The sequence below is a fragment of the Hippocampus guttulatus genome, chromosome 13 (genome assembly GCF_054856545.1).
Source record: "Hippocampus guttulatus isolate MCC_2025c chromosome 13, RoL_Hgut_1.0, whole genome shotgun sequence".
NCBI classification, from domain to species: Eukaryota; Metazoa; Chordata; class Actinopteri; order Syngnathiformes; family Syngnathidae; genus Hippocampus; species Hippocampus guttulatus.
In genome coordinates, this window is record NC_141273.1 from 769,131 (window position 1) to 791,082 (window position 21,952).

The following is a 21,952-nucleotide window of genomic DNA, read 5'->3' on the forward strand; positions in this document are numbered from 1 at the left end:
CTCAGTACAATTCAATCGTCATCGTCTTGTCCCCCCCCGCTCGGAAGATTTGGTTTAGACAGTGTCGTGAGCGCATTTGGGAATGCAGTCTGCAGAGATGTTCTTTTATGAACTTTTTTTATGTTTGAGTTGACTTTTCAAGCCCCTTTCGGCCATTGGACGTTTGCATTTTTTGGGAGCGTTTCATTTTTAAAGCGCTTACTAGTGTTTTTTTTTTTTAAATTGTGTGTGGTACACACACACACACACGCGGCAAATATCGAAAGCAGACCACCCCCAAGAAAATCCATTATCAGCTGTACCTTAATTTAAATGTGAAAATTATAAATACATAAATCACAAACGAGCCACGCAGTGATTGGTTTATTCCGATCTTTTGGCATCACATCGGCGGCATGAAAAGGTATAAATAGATGAACCCCGCGGCGGGGGTGTTCTGTGCAGCGGGAATGTTTCCGTTTGCTACGCTGGCTTCCCAGGTGATGCCTTGATGAAAGCTGGGACGTTACACAACTGGATGCGGCCGTGGCTTTGAAGACCAACATGCGCCGGTGCTACGCTCAAAGAAAAAAAAAAAAAAAAAGACATTTCCAGAGCTGCTCGTTTGCTTCGGTAAACACAAAGTCCATTCTTTTACTTGTGCGAAGTAGAGGCCAATTTGCTCGAGTGGTTATGGTGAGGTTCTTCTGAACGACAAATATTCAAGAGGGACAAAAGAAAACCAAAAGAATACAAACGGTCCTTGCTGGCTTCACGTCAAGATGAGGAGTCAAAACTGACAAAATTCAAAGGAGGTCTCAGAAGAGTCGCGCCCCGTAGCCAAAAGTCTGTTTGATGGCCTCGAAGTAGAACCTGCGCCAGCCGTCCTTGGTCCGATCCTCGTCGTCGTCCGGAACTCCGCGACAGTCCAGGCGGAGTTCCGTCTCGCTGCTGCGGTCCACCAACGTCAGCGTGACCGTGGCGTAGTGCTCTGCAACGCACGCAAAGCCGTCACACACACACACAGGTGCGCGCGCATTTGCCGCCGTGGCGAGAACAAGCTTTTTGTGGAGGGAAACCCCCAAACGACCTTTGGGTCTGCGCTGAAGCAGGAACCTTTCGGGTTCTTGCCACCTCTTGCAATACATACCACAGGGCCAGTTGTTGTACCTCCACTTCATGACTATTTTCTGATCTCGCACCTACAACCGAGAGGTGAGAAAGTCACTCGGACGCGACACCTCCAAAACCGGGACAAAAATGTGGGCTTCTTGCTTACCAAGTCTACGAATTCCCCCAAAACGTTTCCGCCCAGCAGTCGAAACCTTCCTCCCTTCTCACCCTCCACCGTGGCCGGAGCGTGCGTGAACGCCTGAATCATCTGCAACGACGGCGACACGTTTCATTTGACGGGACGCTCGAAAAGCAGGGGGTGGGGAAAGCCTTCTTGATGGGGGCGGGGCCGCATTTCAGCTTTTAATGTTCAGACTTGTTAAGCCTTTCAACAACTCGCCCTTGAACAAAAACGCCCCCCCCCCCTCCTTACTCTGAACCGACTTGGGCTTCGTCGCAACTTCCTTCTGCTTTCTCATCGTCAAATCACCGCCTAGTGGGGGCTGCGTGCGTTACACCGCCCCCTGGTGGCCATGAGCCGCATGTCAGAAGGCGGCAACATTTTTCTTGGTGATTTTTGGGAGGCTAAAATACGTGAATGTCATTTCCAATGACTGCGATGTAAACGCGCGGGTATATTGAAAAAAAAAATTAAATAAAAATACGGGGGCGGTCTGTACGTGGCCGTTTGGGCCACACGTTGCCCACCGCTGGCGAAAGAAAAGGCGAAGGCGTTTCTCACCTCCTGGTTGACAAAGACCCTGAAGAGGTCCGCTGGACTGGTGAGGAACGTTTCCGTCAGGCTGAACTTGCACGTGGGAATCTTCACGCCAGTGTTGACCGGCGGCGCTGCTGTGCAGCTCGATGATGAAATCTGAGAACACACACACACACACAAAGACCAAAGGGAGTCAGCGTCCGCTCCTGCTGACCGAATACTTGCAGAGACGAACACGGCCAACCTGAGTTTTGTCCGTCTTGGCCTTGGACTGCGAGGAGGACTGAAGCGGCACCATGCCGTTGGCCGTCGGCAGGATCATGCCCTGAGTGAATTCTGAAGACAGAAAAAAAAAACCCCAGCAGTTCTTTCAGTAGGCGTTAAGACAACAAGAAAAAGTATTTCACGCTTTTTTTTGCCACATACACGCAGCACTCCGGCAGCATGGAATGCTTCCAAACCGAAGGAGGATGCGTTCGCTGCCGTGTCCTATTTCGGGAATGCGATACCGGGTGCCGCAAAAGACGACATTGCGCTCGATCACCGATTTCAAACCCCGCGATCACATCGGGGAAAAATCTAATCAACGCCCGTGTATAATGCTGGTGTCAAGGCCTTTTTCGGACCGAAATCGTTTTCATGGATAAGCGTCCGTCCTGATTCGGAGGCTGTGCGAGCTACAGAAATAAATGTGACTCGACTTGATGTGGAAAATTAGCGGCACTTCTTTTCAGACCAGGCGAGGTAGTTAAAAATAATAATAAAAAAATCTCCGCAAGAACCTGATACGAGTCTTTCATTCAAACGCTGACGTGAAAGACATTTTAGTTCGACCTGATTTTAAGAAGCCCACGTAGCTTCCCAGAGCTTGGCGGATCTTCTCGGCTCCTTTGGATCTCATCAGGTGGACTAGCGGCGTCTCTGGTTCATCTTTGTTCAGTGCCACGCTAATCTACATGACAGAAAAGGACAACACGAGGGTCACCACCTTGCGCCGACAGGCCCCACGCGTACCAAGTCCGCTGCTTACATCCAGATCCTCCATATCATTCTCATCAGACAGATTAGGAACCTCCACGGAGCCTTGGTATTTTATTCCTGATTTTGACAATCCTGTGAGAGAAAAACAAACAAACACGAGTAAGAAACTTCTGAACAGGTCGACGAGGTTGTGGTTTGACGTCCTGAAATTCCGACGCACCTGTCCAGGCTGCTTTCAGGTTCCACTCGTAGAAGAAAATGAGTTTCCCTTTGCGGTTGTTTATGGACGCTTCGCCCTCCACCTTGCTCACCTCGGTCACCTCGCAGCTTCCTTCGTTGCTCTCCACGCGCAGGCCCAGCAGGAGACTTTTTAACTTGTCCGAGGACCAGCTCGTGGCGTCTCGTTCCGTCCTGAGGAGGCGGCAGCAATTGTTACAAAGTTGATTACCTATCCGGCCGTATTGGTTTGAAGCTGCGTTCAGTACCGCTCGGACAGAGGAAACCTCCTACTTGATTCTAGTCAAAGGTAAACAAAAACCATGACTGACAATTATATTTGAACAAACGCCTTCTTGTGCAGATGTTTGAAGAGTGTTTTGGGGTGCCTCTCCGGTTGTTGGGTACATCACCAGCAAGTCGGAATTGAGACTTTTAATACGCCGGGAAGCTGAAACTTCCCATACTGCAACACTGCATTTTTAGCACTCGTCATACGTCCATGTGCGAAACTGCTGCGCACGCCTCGCAGATTGCGCCGAACATTCCGGAGAGAAAGTTGTTCCATCGAGTCACCATGGCGATGGAGTGGGGTTACCATGGGAAACCGATGAGGAGGGAGGATGATGACGCTTGATGCTGAGGATGCTGGGATGACATTTGATGATGAAGCCAGCGCAATTAGCATTTGCATGTGTTCTCATGCCGATCGCCTCGGCTACCAATAACGACAATAACAAAAGATCCTTTTTCGCAGTCGTTGCCTAAAAATGTGTTATTTTAAAGCCTATTTTACACTTGGTGACGCGAGGACAGACATACGGCAGGATTCAGAGGCAGAAAATGTGCCGGCTTTTGCAGCAGGGCTCAATTAGGAATCACCATCTTCGAGAAACAGTCATTGTTTGTTTGAAACCAAATGACTTATTGAAAGTGCATTTGAAACCTTCTCGTTCATAAAGTTTTCCTCGAAATACGCGTGAAAAGGCTTGCTCGTCGCGGTAAGCCACTTTTCCGTTGAGGGTTGTGAGATGGTTGAACGTGATTTAAAAGCGTCGTACGATTAGGCTGGCGTACATTTGGGGTTTAAAATTAACCTACAACAACGGTGATTAGACTACAAACATATCGGGGTATGTTCTTAGGGAATATGTACTACTCGTCTAGGGTTTGGGCCCCCAACCCCGCGAGGTTAACGAGATTGGTAGCGTTAGTAACGCGTGCGGTTGTCGCTGTCAGAAAGTCGAGGCATGTTTAGATTTCGTCAAAACGCATCGGATCGAATTTTATTATTGGGAAGAAGAAAAAAAAAGTCCCACTGAGCGGTAATAAGACGAGGATAACGCGGCACTGGAGTGACATCGACAGACAAGAGCCCAGACGATCTTTTTTCGTGCGCCCCGAACGAGGTCGGTGTGCTGTTAGCATTAGCCGGCTAGCTTAGCGTCCTTTCTTCCCGCCTCACCAGTGCCAGTTGTTGACATTCGTGGCGTCCGCTCGCTCCTCGACGATCCAGCGAGGGTCTCCTTCACCCCACTTGGCCATCTCGACTGTAGTTAAAATAAATAAAATGGAACGTGACTTGGGTGCCGTTGCTCCTCCGCCGCCACCGGTGTGGATACACACGCTCCCGCACACGTTGCTTCTAGAAGTCTCTGCCGGCCCCGCGAGAGACTTGACTCGCAGAGGCCAGAAATTGCTGGAAGCGGAAGTTGTCGCAGTGGGAACGCCCCTTTCACCGTCTACGGTCTGGCGGGTGCACCGGATATCCGGACCGCTGCCAAGTCCCGCGTGATGTCTCTGTTCGAGACTCTCGTACTTCGGCGTCCAAGATGGCCGCTTCGCTATTTTCGAGTAATTAAGCGAGGAAGTTCGATTGGGTTTCTATTTGTATCATTTATTTACGGTTTCTGCGTCATTAGAACACGTCATAGCGCGTGTGAACCTCTTCTTGTGAACATCGACTTTGTGATGTACGTAATCGAACGTGAACTTCTGCGAGTGGTAACTGGCTCGAGAACTGGCCAGGTAATTTTGTAGCCAAGTCAAAAATTACAACTCATTGTTTCGCCGTAAGTCGGATAGAAAAAAAAAACCCTGATCCCATACTTATTTTTCCCACGGCTGTCACATTGACAAAACTAAAAAAAATGTGGGTGTTGTAAAACACTTCCACTTTAGCTAGTGAAAGGGTTCAATACTTTTCCCAGTATTATCAGTGTCATCAACCCCATCATCCACATTTTTTTTCTGCTATCACTATGAACCCACCCAGTAAAATCCCCTCTGATACATGTGGATGTTGAAACCACAATATCAACAAAATTCACTCAGGAAAAAAATGGATTTTCCACACCATGCGAGGGTTTCTTTCTTTTAACAATATTAACACCCACCCTTTTACCACTGTTGTCAATAACATCCCCAGGAAAAATGAGCGCTGTAGTGTAAAACACTCAACGCGAGGGTCCACACTTTTCCTCAGGGTTCATCACCAGCACGTTCTCAAGATAATCAACTCAACCACTCAGACTTTCTTGAGCAAAAGCGGTTCAGCATCCACACTTGTCCCACTGTTAACAATACTGTATTATCACGATCGCGTTGTCGTTGGCATTTTCCTGCATTTCCAGTGGCCTCCCCGCTTAAGCGACAGAGCGGTGAACTGACTGAACGTCAATGCATGACTAACTTGGAAAAACAAACGACTTGCGAGCGAATATTTCAAGTGGCCAATCGGGGTGAGCGCGTGCTGCTTCGCGAGGAAAAGAAGCCATCTGTGTCGTGTGCGTGCGTGCGTGCGTGTGCGTGCGTTTGCGTCTCTGGGCTCCCCTCCCCCCTTCGGTATTGCTCTCCCTCTCCGTGCCCGGCTGGCTGGCTGGCTGGCTTGCTTGCTTCCTTCTCCCTCCCTGGCTGACTCAAGCGTGTGGCCGTGCTGAGCGGTGTTAGCGGCTCCACAACATCAGCCGCAGCGAGCGCGCGGAGAGAGAGAGAGGGAGAGAGAGAGGGGGGGAGAGAGAAAAAAAGAGAGAGAGACGACTTCACTTTTTGAAGCCGTGGCATGAATGATCTCATCGGAACCTTCTGCTCCGCTTTCGCCGCCGACGATCCTATGAGTGAGACCGGAAGAAAATAAGGTGAGCGTTGGGTCCTCCGCTGCTAGTCCCCATTGACATAAAAAGAGTCTCGCGTTGTTTGTGTTTAACAACTTTAAAAAGTGTTTTTTTATTGGGGCGGGGGAGGGGGTAAAGGAGGAGGAGGAGGAGGAGGAGGAAGAAGAAGAAGCGCCGCGGACCACCGAGTGGCTAATTAGCCCGTTAGCATTCACCGTATTAAATGCGAGAATAACCGGGCGACACACAGCGAACACGTCCGTCCACTTTTGATACCGATCGGGGCCTGCTTTTTATCCGTTTCCCTGCCACATTGTCGCCCGCTCCTTCTCGGCTCGCCCCCCCCCCCACCCCCGCCTAACTGTTAGCCTAGCAGCACAAAATGGCCTCATTGTCGTGCGGCGGTTGGGGAGACAAAAGCGGGGCGCCAGCTACCTTGGAGCGGCTCGCGTTCGCCGAGCGAGCGGGCCACCCACCCGACAGATAGCGACCGATAGTGTCGACGCTGCGCAAGGTTCCCAGCCACGGAGAAACTGGTTGGATAAGCCTGCGTTGAAGAGCGGAGCTTTTGATTAATGAGCGTCGAAGCAAAGGCCTCGCTGGCGGTGGGGGATGGGCCGCGCTCACGGCTGTTGACGTACGGCGAGACCGTCGCTTTATTTACGCTTTCAGACACGTTTAGCAACATCAACTCCCGAACGACGTGCGTGAATTCGTCCCTTGACATCGAGAGTAGCCAACGGGGTGGCGTTAAATTGGCTTTCAAGTCGTGTCAGAGCGGCTACAAGGCGCCCCCCCCTCGTCCTCCACCGCCACCTTTGACCAAAACAACGAGATGTGGCTTCTCACATGACAGCTTCTGTGGTCTTTTTCAATAACAGTTCAAGCGTCGTTATGTTTTTCGAAGCTCTTTTTCCAGTTACTCTCATCACACTCGCTGACTAATGTGCTTATATAACATCCTAGGCGAGTGATTTGTCAGTCTTATTTGAAAAAAACCCCCCAGCAACAACAGAAAAATGCAGCTTGTCAGGCTTTTAATGTCACGACAAATTACTGTATTAGTCAATAATGTCTTGTGTTGGATTATTTGCTCGTGTGATTTTGCCGCGTATAGTCCTGTAATACGCGTCTTTAGAAAGGCATTGTAACCTTCTGTTTCGTTGCCACTTGAAAGTTTAAAGCTCTTTGTTGTGTTTGAGGTTGTTGTTGCCTTTTAACAACCTCTAAAGAGGTGCATCAATTAATTGATTCAACAACGACTCAATTATCCAAATAATGAACTACTTGTCCAACTCCTGTGATTTAACCTGCCTCTGGACAGGAAATATTTCCCCATTTCTGTAGTCCTCTGTGAAAGCAGCCGGTCTCTCTTTGTAAAAAGGATTTTTGCCTATTTACCGCCGTGTTATGGACCAAAAACAGAAACATAATTACAGTTGGTTTGAAAATATGTCCTGTTTTCTAATGAAGGAATGGAAGTTTAAATACATTTTGTAAAAACTACTAATGTCGCGAAAGTAATTGTAGGATGAATCAATTATTTAAGTACTCATTAGTTGAGGGGGCGAGTTATCGGCTTGATGGATGAAGTGCTGCCCCCGCTGGGGAAAAGACAGTCCCCCTTTGATGGGAGGGCTGTGGATGAATGATCCAGTCGTGGTTTCATGGTAAAAACTGTTGAGGCGTCAAAATGTTGCTAAAGAGTCGCGTTTTGGAAAAAGTCTTTTGAGGATTTGGAAAAGTGTTTAAACACGAGTAGGGGTGGACTGAATAATCCTTTTAACTCTGTCAAAAATCCGGAAGTGGCCTTTTGTGGTTCCCTGAGCATCGGAAACCGGTTGCACCCGTTTGGAAGCGCCGACTACTCGAGCGGCGGTCACGTGGCCTCTCGTGTCAACATCAGCAGCGCCTGCTGTTTCATGTCCTGTCAGTCATGAACATTGGCGATGGAGCCCAAAGGGGAATTTTCTCGAGTGCACCTGTACAGCTCACGTAAAATGGCGACTGCCAATCCCTTCGTAGCGACGATTGGTGAACGGCTGCGCTCGGAATCGTTGGAATGGTAAATTGCCGTCTTTTGTTTTTGTCTGCATTAAAGGGGCTCAAAAACTGGAATTCTGTCCGAAGCTTACTTCGGGGGCTGGTGTTCTCGTGGGATGAATTGCTGTTTGTTGGTGGCTCGGTTGTGCTGCCGGTGTTGTTGAATGTGTGGTTGTTCCGCCCAGCGGGAGTCTTGCCTCTCAGACTGGCCTAAAAAAAAAAGGGGAGGGGGCGGGGGGGTCAATGGCGCTGAGGAAAATCGAAATGTTGAAAGAAAACGCAGAGGCGCCGGCTTGAAAAGCAGTAACGCTCGGAGTCGGATGATCGATAGTCATCCCTAACGCTGACGACAATCCCAAATTTGAATTGCAATTACTCCACTGCGGTAAGAAGTTTTCTGTGTAAAATAGCAAATTTTTGACAAAAGATTTAATGTCGGACATGAGCGGCGACGAAAACAAAAGTAGATCCAGTTCGTGTCGGTGTATGAAAATAGACTTTTTGGGTGTTTTTCAACACTGTCCACATACATCAAATCTGTAACGCAGCAAACTGTCAAATAAGCGAAGGACTGTGACGACTTGACGGATGCACGCGTGCGCACGCGAGTCGACTGGGCCACACGCGAACGTTACGCCACACAAACGCTCGTATGATTCATCAATGACGTGGCGGTCGTGGCTGATTTTTTTTTTTGTCCTTCCCCAGACAGACGACATGTTTCCAAAGGGCACCAAGCGCAAGTTTCTAGACTCTGCGGAGGACGCGGCGACAGCGACGGTAGCCGGCGAGCAGGCCCGGACGCCGTCGCCCTCGTACAGCCTCCAGCGCCAGTCCCTCCTGGACATGTCGCTCATCAAACTCCAGCTGTGCCACATGCTGGTGGAACCCAATTTGTGCCGCTCGGTGCTCATCGCCAACACGGTGCGACAAATCCAGGAGGAAATGACGCAGGATGGCACCTGGCAGATTATGACGCAGGCCCTGGCCGCTGCGCAGTGCCCAACCGACCGACTGGTGGCCACCGAGGTGCTGTGCCGGCAGTCGGACCCGGCGGCCGGCCAGAGCCCCAAGCCGTACCCTCTGGTGGGGGGCCTGGACAGGGGATACCACTCGGAGGAGGTGGTGATGGAGGCGGGCGACGCCCACAAGGAGGCCCTGCCCACGCAGTCCTACCTGGCGGGCCCCTTCGGGATGAGCCCCTGCTGGGAGGAGGAGCAGCAGCAGCAGCAGGAGGAGGAGGAGGAGGAGGACGGCGGCGGCGAGGAGGAGGATGAGGACGGCGAGGAGTCGGAGGCCGAGGACGTGGACGAGCGCCCCGAGGTGGATTCCAGGCCGGGTGAGCAGGTTTTCGGCACCTTTGAGATCAAGCAGCAGCAGCCGCCGCCGCCGCCCCCGCCGGACCCGGCGCTGGAGGAGCTCTTCTCGGACGTGGACCCGTCCTACTACGAGCTGGACACGGTGCTGACGGGCATGCAGAGCGCCCCCAAGATGGGACCTTACGACCTGCTGGAGAGCCTCTCCTCCCACGGGCCGCAGCCGCTCAGCCCCGGCGCCAGCTGCCGGTCGGACCTCAACGAACTGGACCACATCATGGAGATTATCGTGGGCTCCTGAAGCTCGGTGCCGCCGTGGACTTCTTGAATGTGCTTTTGTTACGCAGACAGACCGTGGGAGGGGCAAAGTGGGAAATGATCTGCGAGCCAAAAAAACATTTTTCGGATCGGCAGCTCCCGTTGGGACTTTGTTGTTTGTTTGTTTTTGGTTTTTTCTTCATTCGTTCAGTATATTCCAAACACGGAGGTCTCGTTCACAAGTAGGCTTTGAAAGGGGGGGGGGGGGGGGGGGGGAACGTTTCCAGCAAATTTCCGCACACTTTAGCTGAATGAAGTTAAACAGGGGCAAGCTTTTCCAGACCGGAAACTTTCCGTGGCAATTGAGGGGAATTTCACGCAAAGTTCAAACGGAAGCACCAATCCCATCAGCGGACCTCCATGCAAAGTCGATGGCTCCTCTTGCCCACTCCCCCCCCCCCTCCCGCCCACTTGACTCGAGCTGTGGTGTTGCAGAAGCTGAATTTGCCACATGGAAGACAAAGCCAAAAGAAATATTCCAATGACGGCTCGTAACTCTTAAAAACTCGTAAAATTGGAGAATTTGGGAGCCAAGGTACCGCTGTACTTTTATGAAATCAGATCAAGTCTGGATTAGAATGGACCCGCGCTCACGTAGCCGATTTTTGGATGTATGACGGACAAAACCGGTCACTGAATCATCATCTATTGATGGGTGGGGGGGGGGGGGGGTGTTCCGTTGAAGCCGTTTCAACTGTTGTTAAACAATAGCCAATTCACAACAAAAATGGTTTCATCCGCAGTAAGCCGAGAGGAAACCAAATGGCATCGCCCTTTGCGGAATGAATTTCAGCGCTTGAATAACCCATCCTAAAAAAAAACTTGTCAATTCCTCCTGAATTTCCATGGAAGCTTTCAAAGTCTTTCCCATTTCCGGAAATCATGCAAATCTATTTGCAACCGTCGGTTTTCTTCCATTGTGTGTGTCCCCCCCCCCCCCCCCCCATGTTTACGTCCGGTGCGCAAGCTCGTGCTCGTCGTCCTATTTATTGGAGTTCTTCACACTACAGCGGCGATCCAGAACAAACATCTAAATCGATGACGTCATGCATATTTTCCTAAAGATTTGCGCAATTATGAATGGAATATGTATATGTACTTATGTATATAGAAATATATTTTTTTGCATTATTACAGTCGGGGGGGGGGATTTTTGCAAGTATCATTTGATAATTCCTTTTTTTGGGGGGGGGGATTTTAACATAGCCACATTTGAGACGTGAGCGTCTTCCCGAGCTTTTTTGCCTTTGTCAAGTTTTTACGCTGATTTCACTTCACTCGCTCCAAAGGGTTTTTTTTTAATTACAATTTTTTTTTAAATCCAACCCAGGGAAGCAAAACCACAGCTTGCCATCCTGCTCATCCAGAAGAAGCCATATTGCTAATTTATTCTTTCTCTCTGTCTCTTTTTTTTTTAATTTATTGTATTTATTCTATCTGTAGGTACATCTACGCCACACGCGTCAACCATTCGGCCCAAATGACAATTTGTCACGTCATGTCGCCCCCCCCCCCCCCCCAAACAGCGAGTGCAGTACCTATTTATTATTCCATTTAGTTTTAATAATCACAAGAACCGGGTCACAATTCCAATCACTATGCAGCTCCGTCATGCGCGTTACAAAAATGATTGTATACGACTCAAATGTCCTTTAAAGTCCTTTTTATGCAAACAGTTGCCTTTCTACAAAATGGCTGCTCACAGCGGCGGCGAAGAAGAAAAAGAGGAGGCGGCGGCGGTGACGGTGGAGAACTCAGGCTATGTAAACATGTATTGACAAACACACACACACACACACAAAAGTTCAGTATTACACACGCGCGTACACGTACATTCACACTCCTGAAGGATGTCACTCACGCTGGTTGCAATGGGAGCTAGAACTTCAAAGACTTATTACTACCGTTGTCAAAAAAAATGTATGCATTTTTTTATATCCAGACAAAAAAACTTGTAGCGTCTTTGTAAATATTTTTTTATAATAAAAGATGCAACTATTGGGTTGTCGTGTGGGCTTTTGTATTCATGCTGTGACCGTAAAATGATACCGAATGCAAATTTTTCATTCATCGAAATTCTTCTGTAACAACTTCGGAATGTTGATTTTAAAAACCTACACTTATTCGTGGACTCTGTTTTTACAAGAATTCTACGAGTCACGTCTTGTAAATTACAGATTTTGCCATTTCAATTTAGATCTGGGAAGCAGCTCAAATCATCCCGTTTCGATGTTTAAAAAAAATCTGGGGAAAAAAAGTTCAAATCCAACCAATGAACTTGGGACGTAATAACAGGGATGGTAATTTTCCGCGTATACGCGGAAATCTGCCGTTTTATTTCTTAAATTGATCATTTTTGTGAATCATCTAAATCCGTTGAGAAAATTTTAGGGGGGGGTCAGGTACCTTATCGTCGCGTTTTCACAAGCTCTCCCGATCAGTTTTCCATCTTCCGATTGTAAACAGCCCTGCGATTGGACGTGTATGATGTCTTTCTTGTTGTGATTGGTCTCCCCGTCCAGGCCACGCCCCCTTCCACATTTTTCATCACTAGCCATTGCCATCCCTGAATAAACATAAAACCAGAACTCATGATTTGCAAAACATTTTCAACCTGGATTTAATCGAATACACAACAAAGATCAAACTGATGTTTTTCGCAAAGAATTCTGCACTCAAGAATTTTATGGCTGCAAAACGATCCCAAAGAGCTGCGACGGGTCATGTTTACCATTTTTCACGACAAAACAAAAATTGGGATTTTATTTTATTTTTTAATTGAGCTGGTCAACTTGACACATTTTAATGTAGAAATTAATCGGGGGAGGGGGGTAAAACTTAATTTACAGAACTTTTTTTTGCAATGTTGAAATGTCTGAGCATGGACGTTCCAGTGTACCGTACAGCGTGAAATATATGTTATATATACAGTATATATATCATATATATGTCTGAGCTCGAGGTGACACCTTGCCTGGGAGGGTAAAGGCTTTCTATTCCACACATGCTGATGTGAGGGGGGGGGGTGATGTTACGTTGGAGGTAATGAAAAGGTGCAACTTAAATTGTGACCTTTGTCTTCAACGTGCTGCTGTTTCTCCTCATGTGACAACGGGACAAAGCGCACGCACACATCCGACTCAACACCGTTAGCGCACATAGTCACACACACGCGCGTCCTGGTTTTGCAATAATTGAACTTGGCCGCGGTCACCTCACCGTAGAACAGAATGAAATAGAAATTGAGCAAGCGTCGCTTCCAAGCCTTTGTGACACTCTTGGAAAAGATTAACAGCCTGCTGGTGAGTCAGCAAAAAAAAAAAAAAAGGGAGGAGGCGGGGAAGCGTTTCTAGACTAGAGAACTGCTTCCAGGATGGCACCGGTGGACGCGGTTCCCTCGTATTTATTGATGATGTGACCGCAGACGCAAGCAGGATTGATTCTCAAGTGCTTCTGGCATTCTGTTGAACTGCTCATATTCAGCCAAATGCTTCAAAACTCAATAGGACGGCCAGCGCTCCACAGTGCAGATGGACAATGACTTGAAGCACACTGTGAAAGCACCCGAAGATTTGATTGATTGATTGATTGAAGGCATATAGGTGTCATTTTGTGGAGTAGCCAAGTCCATCACCAACCTCGAATCCAACTGAGTATGCATTTAAGTCTGCGGTTACAGCACATCTATTTAGTTTGACAAACCACCAAAACCACGTTGCTAACAATGACCACTAGCTAGAGGTTGAGCCATCCTGTATTTGTTTACTGATTAAAAGAGTGGAAATTACACAAATGTACTCAAAGCAAATTGAATTGACTGGATTTTACTTATGCCTGTTCATGTTTGAGCACCAATAACTGGCAGTAAGTTTTAATTGGATTTTTTTTTTTAAATGACCATCCAGAAATAAAAGGGAGAAGTAGGTCAAACCCCAGTGAACAAGAGTCCAGGGAAGAAAAGAATACGAGAGAAAAAATGAGCAAGCTCACGGGGTGCAGACCGCTTTTTGGCGAAAGAGGAAATACGCGAGCGAGGAGACTCCTTATATGGTAATCGCTCGACTGCTTCCGGTCTTGTCCCTTTACTGCTGCTCTGACTCATCGGTCCCTTTAAAATGTGGCGTTCAGGAAATTTACGTAAATCTGGGAATAACACCCGGTTTATTTCGTTTGAGCATTTCTGCCACCACCAAGCATTTTAAATGTATTTAGACGAATAATATTTTTTGTGCCTGTGATATCGTTTTGCGTCATTGCCAGAGAGAAAAAAACCCCCCAAAAGGTGTCATTTTGCCGAGCGAAGTTTTTAAAATGCTGTAGTTTTGAATGAGATTTCTTCAAAGAGCGTATTTAGGGTGCTGTTAAATTTCACGCCGAGGACATTGATTCCAAACATTACGCCAGAAGACGTCGCAATCAATCACGCAGAAAAACGGGACTAGTCCGATCACTTTTGGTGGCTCACGTGTGCAGCCACCCGAGCCCTTGTATTTTCGTTCTCTGAGCGGCACGCGAACACGCCGCGGCCGCCGCACATTTGCTGCCCCGTGTGCGGCGGAGGCGGACGCTTGAACGGCGGCCGAATGGACCAACCGCAGCCGGCCTGGTAGCCCCGGTCCTGCCCATTCGTTCGATTCCCCCCTTCCTCCCTCCAAGCGAACCGAACATTCCTCCTCATCTCTCTCGGGGCTCGACGGCGACGTCACGTGGCCGGACAAAGCGGACTTTACGGCAGAATCGCTCCGCTCATGACGCTGGTCGAGGACACGTAAGGTTTGTTGGCTTTAATAACATTGATTCGGAACTTTCAAACTCGGTTCACTAGCGGGAACGGTTCGATAGCGCCCTCGGGAGTTCGGACCCACCAGAGCTGCATGATGTATGGCATCGTGTGTGTTTTGTCATTCCAACAAAATGGACTTGACATGTTTAGTCAGAGCAAAGGGGGATCCTTTCGCATTTGGGAAGCTTTGCACCCCCCACCCCTCCCCAACACCTATTTGAAGTTCCACGTGTGATGGGTAGAACAATCTCCGAGAACCTGCATCTACCTGATCTGGATCTCCCTGTGGTAAACGTGCCGGTCGGTGCCATGTCTGGATGAGCAGAATCTTACGCGTGGTTGTGAGTCATGGGATGGGGGGGGGGGGGGGGGGGGGGGCAGGGACAACATCCTCAGGGGTCCCCTGGGAATGACAGGACAGGACATCAGGAGGAGGAATTCGACATGTTTGGTCACTGTTACGTAAACGAGGTGCTGCGCTAACGTGAAGGTCCTCATTTCGGAGGGCAATTTTCCCCGGGTCGCTTTTCTGCGTCAAAGGTACCGATGCGGAATAGGAGGTTGAAATCAAGCGGCCGATGTCAGACAGCATCAGAGGGGGGCTATGTGGAAGGCGATAGCGGAGGAATGCCACAACCAGTCGATTTAAACACCAGCTCTGTGTGAAAGGTGAAAGGCAAATAAATAAACGCCAACTCCACTTCGCAGCATGGAAAAGGTATCGGAGGTACGGAATGGGAAATCAAAGTCAAACTGCAAATTTTCTGGTCAGCACATTATGAGAAACTATCCGAAGTCGTCATACCGCACGGAAAAACACATCTGAATTTGATGTGGAAAATATCCAAAATAATATGAGAAACTAAATTAATTTGACGGAAAATACATTTCTGTGAAAAATATGAAATGATGATCCTGATAGGAAAATGTTGTGAAAACAGTGAACGCAAGTAAATGTCAGCATTGTAAGTGGGGGGTGGGGGGGGAGTTCTATTTTGGTCATTTTATGAAAATGTCAATTATAGAGGAAAAAAAATTGTGGATGTTTACAGAAGGGGAAAATGGCAACTTCCCAAAGGTTACAAAACAAAACAAAAGCCAACCCCTTCCCGCAGGTCCATGTTGGGTCGTGGCGTGAAGCGGAAGCGGAGCCGCGTGCAGGCGTCGGAGGCGGCCGGCGAGGAGACGCAGCGGCACGGCGATGGCGAGGGCGAGGTCGGCACCGCAGCGGCGACATCGGGCGGCGCCGGCGACATCGGCGACATGCGTCAGCGCTTGCTGGGCCTCAGCCTGGAGAAGCTGCATCGCTACCGGGCCGGCGTGGAGCTCAGCCTGCGGCGCTCGGTGCTGCTCATCAACACGCTGCGGCAGATCCAGGACGACATGCGGAACGGCATCGAGGGCGACGTGAATGCGGTCCTCGGCGCTACGGACTCGCCTCTCCTGCACGAGGACCTCACGTGTCCCGGGTGCGCGGAGGGCGGCAGAGAAAGTCCGTCCTCACCGCCGGAATCCTCCTCGGAGGAAGTCAACATGGGGGCCTTTAGCGATGCGGTGAACGCCATGGGCTACCTCGGCGACTTGGCAATGGATGATATCTTCGAGGACATCGATACGTCCATGTATGAGACCTCCGATATGTCCTCCAGCTGGACGGCGGGCTCTCTGTGGCCCGTCAGCGTGTCCCTCTGGGCCGACGAGGATGAGAAAGGCACCGCCGGGGGTCTACAGTCTTGTCTGATGGACCTGAATGAGCTGGACCACATTATGGAGATCTTGGTCAAGTCCTGATCCACCAAAAGTACAGTGAAGTCCCCGCGTCGTCGCGCTGAGCATCGGCGACTTCGCTGTACTCGTCCGATGCCCGGTTGAATGACTTCAACCCAAGGATGCATCAGGTGCCGTTTTGTGTCCGATGACAGGCTCGTTTTTCGCAAGTCCAGAATCCTCAAGACCCTCTGCAGATGAAACGCCAGCTCCTTTCACGCCGCCCGTGCCAGCCAACTTTTATTGGGTCGCCGTCCGGCGCGGGGGGACGCGTGGGATCCGTGGCGGCGTCGGATGCTCTGACATCATCTCCGATCTGAATATGATTGCGGAAATCCGCATTGCCGGGTCCAGTGTTCAAGGCGCAGTGATTTGCCATAGACGTCATCTAAGGCGGATTCCGCAAAGCCCGGCCTAACCTCGCCTTGAAAGCAGCCATCGCCGTCCAACAACTCGATGATGATGTTATTCTGTTGCGGAGGGACGCAGCGCAAGCATTGAAGGCACGGGCGAATCAATTCTGTAACGGAGGCGGCAACCATGGATACGTGCAAAGCCCTCTTAGGTTTCAAGAAATCGGCACTGTCCAACACCCGGTATCTTCGGAGGCGCTGACGTCATCTCAAGTCATCGGGTGCTGTGCGAACGAACGCTGTTACGCTTCCGAGTCAGCAATCAGGCGGTGGGGAAGGCGCGACGGGGGGGGTCGTGTCGTTTCGGATCAGGTCAACGTCGGGAGAAGCTGAGCCGTCTCAACTGCGGCCGAGTCTTTCGTATCGCTGAACGTCGCAAGCAACTTCGCACTTTTGTCCCTCTGCCCAACGGAGGAGGAAACCCGAGTCGAGCGAGGTATTGATTAACGGAGATGCTTCGCCGGCCCGGCAGGAGGGCAAGGACCCAACTTTGGAGACCGATTTCGGACCCTGGCGGCTCCCGGGGGCATAGCGAGCGTAATCCAAAATGGATTCACCCTGGCCATCCAACCACAAGCCTCTTTCGTTCATTCGCTTTCCCTCCGGTTTTGTTGATGCTCAAAAAGCGACCAAGCGCTTCTGCTTCGCGGCTGATTGTTTCTCGCAAGCGTAACTGGTGAGTCGGCTCTTTTTCCGAAAAGAGAAAAATCTGGGTGGAGAAGTGACGACCGCCACTTGGGCTTCCTCGCGTCCCCCGATTGTATTCTTATGGCACTTTTTTGTTTTGTTTTTTACAGCTGAGGTTTTATGCAAGCCGTTTTATACGTGAAAAGCTCCAGCGCAAACCTTTTGACTGCGTGTTTTACTCCTGTTCTACCTCCTAACGTTGACACTCCTTGTGAACCAATCGTTCAAAATTTTAGCTGTCCCACGAGGAGGCCAGATCTCGCCAGTCTCATTCCAACTCACGTGCCTTACCGCTTGTACGCCTCAAGCCGTGTCCACACATTCATCCCAAAACATCTCTTCCCACACCAGAATCCATTTGTCGACATTCATATACATTTCAACCAAAAAATCAACCCCCCCCCCCCCCCTCTGACAATATCTGCATTCATGCGGACATGGCCTGAGGCTGGCTGAGCGTCACAGACTCAAGCACACAATCCCGCCCCGCCACCACCGCGGCCCTTCTTCTGTGCTCTGGCTACATGTTTCCTGACAGACTGACAAGCAAGTAGCCAAGGGAGGGGCTGGCAGGCGGGGCGGGGGGAGGAGGAAGGGGGGAGGGTTGCGGTGGAGTGAGGAAGCACCATTTGCGTCATTTGTCCATTGGGAGGAGCTTCCGCCTTGTTTTGTCCAAGCCTCGAGCAGCTCCGCCAATCCTGTGAGACGTACGCTCTGGTGACTTTGTTTCCTGGTTTTTCAGCCTCTCTCTTCACTGTCGAAAAACAGAGCTTGAGGGGGCTGACCAATGAAATATTGTATTTAATTTAATTTAATAGAAAGCGCAATGTTATTTATGTATGTGAGCGCGTGTGTGTTGAGGGTTATATAAGCACAAAAGCCGTGCGTTGTCGAGGGCGATCTTTATATATATTTCAGTGTAACCGATGGATGCATTTGCTGGTATTAATTCATATTAATAATGATGCATTTTGGGCAATATTTTAGAGATTTTATTCACCAATACAGAAACTACAAAAATGACAATGGTGTCTTTTTTTTTGTTGTTGGTGACAAAACACACACGCGCACTCACACAATGTTTTAAATTTTTGGTCACATTATTGTTCCTAATGATTTTAACAAATCACATTAACATAATAGTAGCATTGCCAAAGTCATTTTGAATTTTAAGAGAGAAAAAAAAACCTGCCTTAAAATTAGCCTTCATTCAACATTTGTGGTTTAGCAATCAACAAAAATGTTTTTTTTGACAGCATTGTTTTCTTGATATTGTGGCAGTGCGTTAAAATAACTTTTATGCTATTAGGCTAATGATAGTGTTGCTAAATGTTACTTAGAACACACACAGACAACACACAAAAGAGACTTCCTAATTCCAAAAGAATGTGTTCCTCAAGGTGGGTAGGGCACCGCTGAAGCCCATATCTCACACACACACACACACACACACACACACACACACACACACACACACACACACACACACACACACACACACACACACACACACACAGGATTCCCGCCGCCCCTCCCGCTCCCCAACTACACACGTCGAAATAGAGTCATTCCCCCGCAGGGCACGCACTTGTGTGTAAATGTCTCCGCGGTTCTGAGAATTTGAGAGTAGCTGCACTGCACCCGCAAGTCTGCACGCAGTGCAAAATTGTCACGTAAGACCACACACAGCGCCGAGGTGGGCGAAGGTTGCCCTCTGGTGACGAAACGACCGTAATGCAGGTACGGCCATGATAGCCATCGAGCGGGGACTCGGTTTACGATGGCACTGAGCTACGACGTTTTGAAGTTATGACTACGGAGTGCCACTATTAGGCACGCATATTGGTTAGCGTAGCCACTCGATTGTTTCTTCGGTACTACGTTGAAAAAACAGGTTGGTTCCGATCTCCAAACTGTTATTGAAAAGTGTCACGCAAATTAGGTGGTGTCGATTTCGTGCGATGAATCCTGCAAACTAGTCCACCAAACAAATCAACCGTGTGATTAAGTTGCTAACTAATTCCATTCAAAACCATAACCTTCCGGTTTAATTCCAAGTGCAACGTGATCTTCCTTCTCCTAACGTGATCTTCTGCGAACCTTCACTTTCTTCTCCTTCTTCAATGATGAAAGTCCTAACCCTGACCCTTCGAGCAGGGCCGCCCAAGTCCGGTCCTCTCTAGGCAGTTTTCGACGTCTCCGTCCTGATGTATAGGGGCTCTTGAGGACCGGACTTGAGCACCCGTGCCTTCAAGTCTGGCGTTGACATGAACATGGTCCTCATTTCGGTTCTGATCCGAAAGTATGAATGCGAGCTCGTAAAAACAGTCTTGATGGTGTCCTCCGGTTTCCTTTGAAAAAATGGAAGGCTGCTTTTTGTCCCCCTCCATCTTTGTCTTTCTACCGGTGACGCGGAAGCCGAAGAGGGGAACGCCGCCACAGATCGATCCGCGCCTTTGCTGCAGGTCACGACGGGGGTGCGGGCGCGGTCCAATAAAAAACCCGCCCGCAGTCCGGCCAGCCGGGATGGCCGACGTCAGTTGACTGCAGCAAAGGAGAAAATAAAAAATAAAAAAAAAGAGGCGAGACCGCCAGTTGGGTGCTGACTCGGGCACCAGCCCAGCGAACCTGTAACCCCGCCTGACGACGGATAGATGGCGCCATTTCGCAACTTGTTTGTGTCGGGAGAAAGCTGAATCTGATTCTCCGTGAAGTGATTTCCAAGGCTCCCCCAGACAGCGGGGAGAGTTGGGTCCAGGTCCGGAATGTGACCTGAGCATTGCAAAGGGTCACATCGAAATGGATTTGGGATGCCATCTCATGACCGAGATGCTGTTTCACTTTGCACGTGCCGCTACAGTCATCTTGTGGTTCTTCTCCTCCATTCTCAACAAAATCGTGCGATGCGTGACCGTGACTGTTTGACAATCCGGTCCAACGCTTGAATCACAAGAAGTAGTCGGAGTCCACGCTCACAAGTTTTACGGTCCCGTTGTGGGTGGGCGTGGGGTGTTGACGGCGGCTTCCATGGCGACCGCCGGCCCTCAAACGAAGCATCAATTGGAAATTCAATCAAGGGGATGTTTGCAAATGTCACTAAATGATTCCAAGTGGAGATCAGGACCATGTGCAAGAGGCCTCAGTCACAGTAAACGACATTAGCCGGAGCACTCTGCGCCTCTTTTTGTCCTTCCACTGGCAGGCGGCAGAGCGCAGCTGAGCCGAGAGACCTTGCGGTTCGTTTGGGTCAGGGTTATCGTCCTGGTTTGGATTGAAGTCAAAGGATTCGTTCAAGCTGGAATTGGCCTGATGCCACAGCCTCAGCGATTAAAATGTCCCCTCGTGGCGAAAACGAGAATTGTCAAGAAGAAAACGATGAAATGTGTTTTCCAAAGACACATTTCTTTTGGAATGTGAGGGCAGCTCCTGGACTTTCAACCCCGAGCGGTTGGATGTCAGCTAAGTATTTAGTGCCAAAAACATGAATTGAGCGTTTAATTTATTTATTTTTTAACGACACGCCCCCAAAACAAACAAATGAACGGCATGCTCAATCTATGTAGCCATCAAAAAAAGAATTTCACGGCTTCATGCGCAGTCACCCAAAGAATTTCCAACGCGGATGTGGGGAAAGGTTGGCGCTTTTTATGAATCACCGTGGCATCGTGACTGTTTCGCTTTTATATAACTGAAGAAAAGGCGGATTGTAACACGGCCGATAAGAATCTGCTAACCAAACAAGAATGCTTGGACGAGACTCAAAATATGGAAGAGCCGCAACCACGACAACAGTGGAACCTCATTCGCTCATCCCACATTTGCCCATTCAGTTTGACGTCCGATGAATGTTCGATCCTAAAATCAACCGATTGGGGCCGAGCACCAATCGGACTGAATGGCGAGTACGGAGTAGACAAAGCAGAGTTCCGAGTCCAAAGACGGAGAGGCTCAAGCAACATCGGAGAACCCGAGCGTCGAAAGGATCAAGCGGACCAAATGAAGAGAGGTCCTCAAACCCAAAGGACCAAGTGGGAAAAACACAGAGGGGTCAAAATGTCGAGCGGTCCGAACGCCGATTGACGACCACGCCGAGTTTCATCCAACCCCAAATCCGCTTGGTTGAATTCTTCCAATTTGTGGGGAGGGATTTGGCAGCGTCGCGATCCCAAAGACCCCGTCGCAACAGGACCAAGCAGCGGCAAGATGTCCAAACATCCATAGATCCGAATAACAACAAAATCCAGCGGTCAAAACAGCTGTCGGACTAAACCCAAGCTGACCAAACGCCACCATGTCAGGACTCCAATACTCTTTGACAGCAACAGGCAGCGGTCACGACGACAAGGCGTGGCTCACCGCAGGAAGCTTTGGATAAGGCCACCGAGACCTCGGATGGGGGGCCCAAATATGAAAACACCTTTTGCAAATCCACTCAAGCGATGGTCAGGAAATTGGGTTTTACCAAATGGTATCCCAACTGCCCGTTCACTTCATTTTTGGAGCAT

The 21,952-nt window shown here is 49.4% G+C and overlaps 3 protein-coding genes and 1 long non-coding RNA gene across 6 annotated transcripts in view; 2 read left to right on the forward strand and 2 right to left on the reverse strand.

The window, feature by feature from the left end:
• Positions 1-348: 348 nt before the first annotated feature.
• ahsa1b (AHA1, activator of heat shock protein ATPase homolog 1b) lies at positions 349-5,802 on the reverse strand. Of its 2 annotated transcripts, XM_086126799.1 has the most exons (9): positions 4,473-5,802; positions 3,012-3,202; positions 2,841-2,923; positions 2,645-2,762; positions 2,055-2,146; positions 1,835-1,966; positions 1,259-1,360; positions 1,130-1,181; positions 349-970 (listed from the first exon to the last, which is right to left on the reverse strand). In XM_086126799.1, exons 1-9 carry the CDS (start codon positions 4,550-4,552, stop codon positions 798-800), a joined length of 1,023 nt encoding a protein of 340 aa, XP_085982925.1. In that variant the 5' UTR covers positions 4,553-5,802; the 3' UTR covers positions 349-797. The 2 variants fall into 2 exon arrangements, with proteins under 2 accessions (XP_085982925.1, XP_085982924.1); XM_086126798.1 differs by having other exon boundaries at positions 349-1,181.
• Positions 5,803-6,002: 200 nt separating this feature from the next.
• cdca4 (cell division cycle associated 4) lies at positions 6,003-11,796 on the forward strand. 2 transcript variants are annotated; one of them, XM_086126801.1, is made up of 2 exons: positions 6,003-6,144; positions 8,872-11,796. In XM_086126801.1, the coding sequence occupies exon 2, from the start codon at positions 8,881-8,883 to the stop codon at positions 9,778-9,780; it is 900 nt and encodes a 299-aa protein (XP_085982927.1). In that variant the 5' UTR covers positions 6,003-6,144; positions 8,872-8,880; the 3' UTR covers positions 9,781-11,796. The 2 variants fall into 2 exon arrangements, with proteins under 2 accessions (XP_085982927.1, XP_085982926.1); XM_086126800.1 differs by lacking the exon at positions 6,003-6,144 and adding an exon at positions 6,652-8,185.
• LOC147195648 (uncharacterized) overlaps positions 11,337-21,952 on the reverse strand; it is a 35,151-nt gene continuing 24,535 nt past the window's right edge. The window contains exon 4 of the long non-coding RNA XR_015102634.1: positions 11,337-12,363. This is a non-coding gene — a long non-coding RNA (uncharacterized LOC147195648). The remainder of the gene's footprint in view (positions 12,364-21,952) is intronic.
• Positions 14,421-18,456, forward strand: LOC147195649 (cell division cycle-associated protein 4-like). Its single transcript, XM_086128174.1, has 2 exons — positions 14,421-14,570; positions 15,696-18,456. The coding sequence occupies exon 2, from the start codon at positions 15,700-15,702 to the stop codon at positions 16,369-16,371; it is 672 nt and encodes a 223-aa protein (XP_085984300.1). The 5' UTR covers positions 14,421-14,570; positions 15,696-15,699; the 3' UTR covers positions 16,372-18,456.

What these genes read in the sequence shown, in the direction of transcription:
- ahsa1b (XM_086126798.1), bottom strand. Translation starts at nt 4,552, where the DNA reads ATGGCCAAGTGGGGTGAAGGAGACCCTCGCTGGATCGTCGAGGAGCGA. An exon ending in CGTGGGCTTCTTAAAATCAG is followed by an intron (nt 2,147 to 2,644) that starts GTCGAACTAAAA and finishes TTCTGTCTTCAG; the next exon opens with AATTCACTCAGGGCATGATC. An exon ending in TGGGGGAATTCGTAGACTTG is followed by an intron (nt 1,182 to 1,258) that starts GTAAGCAAGAAG and finishes TCTCGGTTGTAG; the next exon opens with GTGCGAGATCAGAAAATAGT.
- LOC147195649 (XM_086128174.1), top strand. Translation starts at nt 15,700, where the DNA reads ATGTTGGGTCGTGGCGTGAAGCGGAAGCGGAGCCGCGTGCAGGCGTCG.